This window comes from Charadrius vociferus, unplaced genomic scaffold (genome assembly GCF_000708025.1).
Source record: "Charadrius vociferus isolate BGI_N301 unplaced genomic scaffold, ASM70802v2 scaffold819, whole genome shotgun sequence".
In the NCBI taxonomy this organism is placed as follows: Eukaryota; Metazoa; Chordata; class Aves; order Charadriiformes; family Charadriidae; genus Charadrius; species Charadrius vociferus.
The window spans coordinates 387,275-394,163 of record NW_009650062.1 but is presented as its reverse complement, the minus strand read 5'-3'; the positions used below and the strand labels follow the sequence as shown (position 1 = coordinate 394,163).

The window sequence follows — 6,889 nt, the reverse complement described above, 5'->3', positions numbered from 1 at the left end:
AAAGAGTCTTAAAATACCATGAGGGAAATGGGAGAAGGTACCCCTGTCTGTATACACCTCGGAATGGCTCATTAGCCCTTTGTTATATTGAAAGTGGCAAAAAACAGTAGTTTTAGCTGAGAGGCATCAGATATCAACGTAAATAATTATGGCAGTGCTATCTCAGGCACATATGTCACCGGCTGTCCAACAGATGGATGAAGGACAAACTAGGAGACACTCCTTTTAAAAGAAAAAGCGTGAATCTTTTTATTTCAGCATTGTTCAGGACTCTGAAATGGATTAACGCCTGTCATTGAAATACACGTGCCCTTTGAATGCAGCAGCTCGGCAGAGAACATTTCCAAGCAGGTGAACCCGACTTACCAACTGCCGTCTGTTTCTCTTCCAAGTCTCTGCTTTCCGTTTGGAATTCATGTTCTGGAAAGCTAAAGGAGATTGGAATACATGTGACTGCATCCTACTGGTCACCCAACGTGTATTTTTACTCCCAAAACCTTTACACTAAAAATCTCCTTTACGACATCAAAAAAAAAGGCAGCCAGGGCCTGGGCAGAGAGCCCATTTGGTGTTCAGCTGTGCTGGTAAGAGGTCACAGTCCCCACGTGCTCATCATTGGCCCCTGCGGCCAAAGTTTCCCACCAGGGCGAAGCGGGAGTTATTTGTGGAAGCACACCTTGATTCACCTCACTGAGGACAAGCCACATCAGCAGAGATGAACTCGTGAAGGCAGCTCAGCTTTGCCTTGCTCAGCTGACCTGGCGCGATCTGAGGAGCGCCCGCAGAGCGGTCAGCAGCCTCCAGCAGGCAGCCACAGCCACCAAGAGCAAAGCAAGGGATGTAACCTCTTCTACCGGTACAGATGGTCCCAAAGAGCACATCTGTCAATACCCTAAACCTATCAGCCACTTCCAGACTGTAATATTGATTAAATTTGTGGTCCAGAGGAGGCCCCGGAGATGCTGGGAGGGCTGGAGCCCCTCTGCTGGGAGGACAGGCTGGGAGAGTTGGGGGGGTTCAGCCTGGAGAGAGAAGGTGAAAAGGGGAGAGCTCAGAGCCCCTTCCAGTGCCTAAAGGGGCTCCAGGAGAGCTGGGGAGGGACTCTGGATCAGGGAGGGGAGCCATGATCCCTGGAGGTGTTGAAGGCCAGGTTGGACGGGGCTTGGAGCAACCTGGGCTGGGGGGAGGTGGCCCTGCCCAGGGCAGGGGGTGGGAATGGATAGTCTTTAAGGTCCCTTCCAACCCAAACCATTCCATGATTCTATGAAATATTTTAAAGCCTTGCTTTCAGCGATCCATGCTTTCAGTGTTTTTATAACTCCATGATCAGAGTTATTTCCCTTGAGAAAATTACTGAATATTCAAAGAGACTGTGTGCTCAGTTACTAATTTAAGTAACACATGAGATGGAGCTGGCAGCTACCAAGTCCCACTGAGTTTTCACTCAAGGTTTATTACGCATGCAGAGAAAGGCTACAGCAGAGTCTATTTCAAAGACAGACTTCTAGAAATGAAGATGTTTATGTACATTAAAGTAACTGAAATTATTTTTATAAATATGGTCTGCAGAAAAAGCAAAATTACACCTCATGATGCAATGTTGATTATGAGATTTCCCTCTACAGCCTTCTAACCTCACATTGACATGACTTATGTCAGGCACCGACAGAAAGTACGCAGATACCCTTCTGATGCCAAATAACTTACTGAAGTCACTAGGAAGACTATGGTTCAAGTTTCTGTAGAATTCGGTTCGGTGGGCTTTCTTTAGTCCAGTACACAGACCAAAATCAGAGAGTTTTACATGGCCCTAGAAAAAACAAACAAACAAAACCAAAATATAAAAACAGTATGAGACATCATTACTCTCTACAACTCCCTGAAAGGAGGGGGTAGAGAGGTGGGGGCTGACCTCTTCTCCCTGGTGACAAGTGATAGGATGAGAGGAAATGGGCTCAAGTTATGGCAGGGGAGGTTTAGACTGGATATTAGGAAACATTTTTCCACTGAAAGGGTTATTAGACATTGGAAGAGGCTGCCCGGGGAGGTGGTGGATTCGCCATCCCCAGAGGTGTTTTAAAAAAGAGTAGAGGTGGTACTTGGGGACGTGGTTTAGAAGTGGTTTTGTCAGGGTAGGGTAATGGTTGGCTTTGATGATCTTAGAAGTCCCTTCCAACCTCAACAATTCTGTGATTATCACAGCAAGTAAAGTTTTCTACCTCTTCCCCTCCCTTTCTTATGCATAATAAATAGATGCGCTCTTTTTGCATTTCGTGTTTTAGCCCAAGACTGGATGTGTACATAAAATCAAGCTATTAACACTTTCCTCACTACTGCACAGAGGAAGCCCAGGAACTACTTACTTCAAGAAACCTCTGCTCCAGCGAGCTGCTGACTGCTTCCGAGTGAAAGCAAACGTCCCCAGAGGGAGCTGTGCTCCCCGCTCTGTGCCTTGACTCCAACAGATACGGAGGAACACCTTAAATGCAGGGATTGGATCTGTCCTAGTTCATAACACCGACTAGGTGCAATTGTCAGATGTAGATCTAAAATATACATCGTTTTCAAAGTCCTGAATTTATCTACACCTAGATGTAGACGTACTGACTTACAACGGTAATTCCAACACTGCATTATCAGCTGCCTAGTGGTAAAGTACAATTATTTACTGTTGGCAAACTTTTTTTTTTTTCCAAACAAGCTAAATTTTAAGCAAACTTGTAGTAAGCAATAGGAATTAAGCTGTCTGCAAACTGCCTCCAATAAGCACCTAGAAGCAACGGGGTAGCCCGGCCGGCCGTCAGAAATACATCCTCCTTCCCAGGGAGATAACTTCTCCCTTTTCAGGCTCGCTAATGGAACAGCTACATCCTCCGCTTTGGAGATGATCATCTACCCAGTAGTTGGCAAGCGCAAGCGTAACAGATGTGAGACCCAAAAGGAAACATCTTTGACTGAAGGGAGAACTGAAACTCTGTGTTTTAAATTGCAGCTGAAATAATCAAAAATAACTGAAACAACTGCCAGAAGAGAGCTCCTAAGCGAAGGATGAATACAGCTGGAGGTGGAGGAGAGGTGGATTTGCTTGGTTTGGCTTTCGCCCCCCCCCCCCCCCAGGAATATGGCAGATACGTCCTCGAAGCTAGAAGGAACGGGGCTAAGAAAGAAACACCGTCTTCTTTCACAACTGTCAACACTAGTTCAGGTCAATATTAAAAATTACAAGAGCTATTTACTGCTCCGCAGCCGGTGGTTAGTACGTACCTTGCTGTCCAGAAGAAGGTTGTCTGGTTTTATGTCCCGATGGATAAAACCCAGCTGATGGATGGAATCGATGGCTAGCACCGTCTCGGCTATATAGAACTGTGTCTCCTCTTCTGTCAGAGTGTCTTTTTTCATCAACAGTGTCATCATATCACCTAGAAGCCCCCCCCCAAATAGCAAAGGTAAATAAATACAAGCAAACGCACTCTTGCTAATTTTGAAGACATTTGCAAAGAAAAGAACTAAGTTGTTTAAAACCTCAGGAAATCTAAATTGATCTCGTATAAAGTAATACAGTTCCCCAGCACCTCTGGGACAAACTTGTATTTCCCCTTGTATCGCTCTGTGTGGAGAGGCTTATACTGTAATTGCATTAAACTTACTGAGACAGCTAAATAGTATGGAGCAACAGTATAGAAACATCCCTTAAACAAGAGCCCCTACGCACTGCCACTCTTCACCACACATCTGAATCGCAGATTAAAATAGATACTTTCAGCTACCCAGCTGGTACAAAAACCAGATTGTATTTGTGCATTGTCATCTCAGAAAGAATCCTTGTGGTTTCATTAGTCAAATATATTACAGGCTTTTAGTATAGCTTTCTTCTGAAGCCAGTGACGGTAGCATTATCGTTCAAGGACAAACATCATCTCCTCTGGAAAAAGGACCTTAAAAGTTGCAAGGCAGCTAAAAGCAAAAGGTTAGAAAAATCCAAAGCTGGTTATGTTATGGTTTTGCAGCCAGCCAGCACACAGTAAGGGTAAGAACTAGCAGAACATTAAGGCCAAGTTTCGAACATCTGCAGCAGAAGACCCAAGCAGATAACCTCCAGCCTGACCCAAAGGCACCCTCATTCCTAAAAGCAGAAGACTTTATGACTTGTTTCCTCCAAAGTAATGTCCAAACACCACTCCTGTGTTTGTAACCACATACACTCCCGTCCCAGACTACATTTGTAATGAAGGAGTTAGAAATCCCCAAACAAGAGGAAAGAAATCTCCGAACAAGAGGTAGTTACCTCCAGGCAGGAACTCCATGATAAGGTAGAGGTTTAGCTTGTCCTGAAAACTATAGAACATTTTCACAACCCACAAACTGTCTGCCTCCACTAGAATGTCCCGCTCCGCACGAATATGGCCAACCTGGAGACACACATATGCATTCGATTAATGACAAGTCCGTGATTTATTACGTGCGTTTATTTCACAGGCAATTCAAGTACGATGTTGAAAAGCATCAAATACTGAAAAGACAGCAGTCAAACTTCTGCGTGAGGGCAAAAACTCCATCAAAGCTTCAATATTTTTACCCCTCAGTATTTGCAGGTAATAAAATAGCGTAACACGTTCAAAATCCAATCCACAAATCATGCTTCTGACAGCAAAAGGCTGAGAATATTTCATTAAACTGGTTTATTTCTCCAGAATATTTTTTTCTCCTGTCTGATAAATCCCATTGAACACCAACTCCATTCTACTCCTCAGCATGAAGATCTGAAAGACGCTTTTACACTCAAAAGTTTCCCCTGGAAAGTTTACGGGGACTTTTGCCTCGGGACATTTACACTTGAGTAAATTTATAGTTATTGTGGGACTGTGGCTGCCATATATTTAGACATACGTAGGAAGGCAAGAGGGCACTAACCTCGTTCTTTTAAGCAAAAACTCAAGCTAGAGAAATTTAAACCACCCTCCTGAACAAGAAGGTTCCGTACAGAAAGATTACCCATATTTATGTTTTTATGCTTTCAACTCTTACGGCATTTGGGTCCCCTTCAAATCAGAACTGTACAAGTGATACGGGACACTATGAAAACACTTATCTTAAAACCACTACAGACAACTCCAAAACAGAATTTATTACTGTGGGAAGACTCAGAAGGAGAAACATACGGTTGATTATAAAAACAGGTTAATCCTATATACAAAAATATCTCAATTTTTTAGAAAAATATCTCAAGATTAGATCTCTCACAACCTCGCTCCTCTCTAAACAGTCAGCGTGTCCTTCGGGTATGGCTTCAGCCTATTCCCGCGCATTTAGACCAAAGCACTAATTTCGCAGTGCCGCATAAAGCTCCTGTGCGAACACACTGCTCTTTGGTTTGTAAACAAGTACTTTCAGAAATGGAAACCAGCTCCTGATTTTATGAACACACATGCAGAGTGCTTCCTAGATTCATCCCGAGTGCCGAACAAAAATTATTGTCTCAGCCCATTACATTCCCAGACGTACTCGCAGAGGAAAGCCTTAAAAACGTTAAAAGCTGCCACTTTATGTCTCTCCGAGTCAGAATTCCAGCAGTCGTATCACTTTGATATTTATAGCTCTTTCCATAAATCAGAAATGCAGTAAAACACCGATCTTGACAACTATATTGAATCATTTGCACGTGTGCACATGTAACGTACATCATCGTAAAATGAGAGGGAGGAACATAAATCAGATACATAGAACCGTCCTCCTTTTACACTGGAGAAATACAAACCTAGTCCTTACAAAAATGCTCTGCTTCCCCCCGTTTCAAAGCAGAAAGCGGGTTCGCTCCTGCCTTGCTTCAGACTGAGGAGCCTCTTGGAAAAGAGCATTACCATTGCAGCTTCCAGGCAGACTGCGCAAGGTTGAGAGACCTGAAAGACTACGAGGTTGGGTGAAACACTCTTCTGAGAGCATTCACGTACATACAGTAGCGCGTAACTACTTCTGTATTCCTATATGTATTCCTTAAACTCCTGCATTGCTACAAGGAATGTTGAAAAAAAGGAAAAAAATAAAAGAACTTGGAGGAGCCCACTAGAAGATGGGTCCTTATGAATTCATACGAGATTTTTCTGACCTATTTCTTCCGTAAAAAATGAGGAAAAACACCCACAGGATTTTTTAGCTAGTAAACCGAGACCACAGATGCCTATTGCTCTTCTCCACACATCACAGTTCCCTCCCGCAGTCAGGTCAAACACAGACGGGAGCATTGCTGCTCAAGATGGCCATTCACCTGCTCTTTCTCAAGCATATCGGCTTTACGGAGGATTTTCATTGCATACACGTGTCCCGTATCTTTCTTCTGGACAAGTCGCACCTAGGAAATACGCAAAAATTTGAGTCAAATCTACAACATTATCACTACAACTCTGGACAAATGCGGGTACGGAGCCCTAAAAGCATTACATAGTGCACAGTAAAGGCAAACATGTTCTGTTAATTCTAAGAGATGAAAACATGTTAACAGAGATGACCCACTGCGCAGTCATACACCTAAGGCAGATGGTCCAAAGCCACTTTCTCTGAGGAAGGCCACCAGGAGACGGCTGCACGTGGCCTTCCGTCTCTCAGGCCAGCCCTGCGAGCTCGCAATTAAAGTACACTGCCAAATGTGGATTTCCCTTGCCCATCGAGTCCTTTTCAACAGCATTAATGCTCCTTTCACAGAATTGCAGACTGGTAAGGGCTGGATGGGCCCTCTGGAGCTCCCCCATCCCACCCCCCACCAGAGCAGGGGCACCTCCAGCAGTGGCACAGGACGGCGTCCAGGCGGGTTTGGGATGGCTCCAGAGGGGGAGACTCCCCCACCTCTCTGGGCAGCCTGTGCCACTGCTCTGCCGCCCTCACAGCAGAGAAGGCC

At 44.5% G+C, this 6,889-nt stretch overlaps 1 protein-coding gene across 1 annotated transcript in view; it reads right to left on the bottom strand.

Moving 5' to 3' along the window:
• STK38 (serine/threonine kinase 38) overlaps positions 1 to 6,889 on the bottom strand; it is a 13,045-nt gene that overhangs the window by 2,619 nt on the left and 3,537 nt on the right. The window contains exons 4-8 of the mRNA XM_009891717.1: positions 6,263 to 6,346; positions 4,286 to 4,409; positions 3,265 to 3,419; positions 1,708 to 1,810; positions 367 to 428 (exon numbers count right to left, since the gene is read on the bottom strand). Coding sequence (XP_009890019.1) covers positions 367 to 428; positions 1,708 to 1,810; positions 3,265 to 3,419; positions 4,286 to 4,409; positions 6,263 to 6,346 — 528 coding nt within the window. The remainder of the gene's footprint in view (positions 1 to 366; positions 429 to 1,707; positions 1,811 to 3,264; positions 3,420 to 4,285; positions 4,410 to 6,262; positions 6,347 to 6,889) is intronic.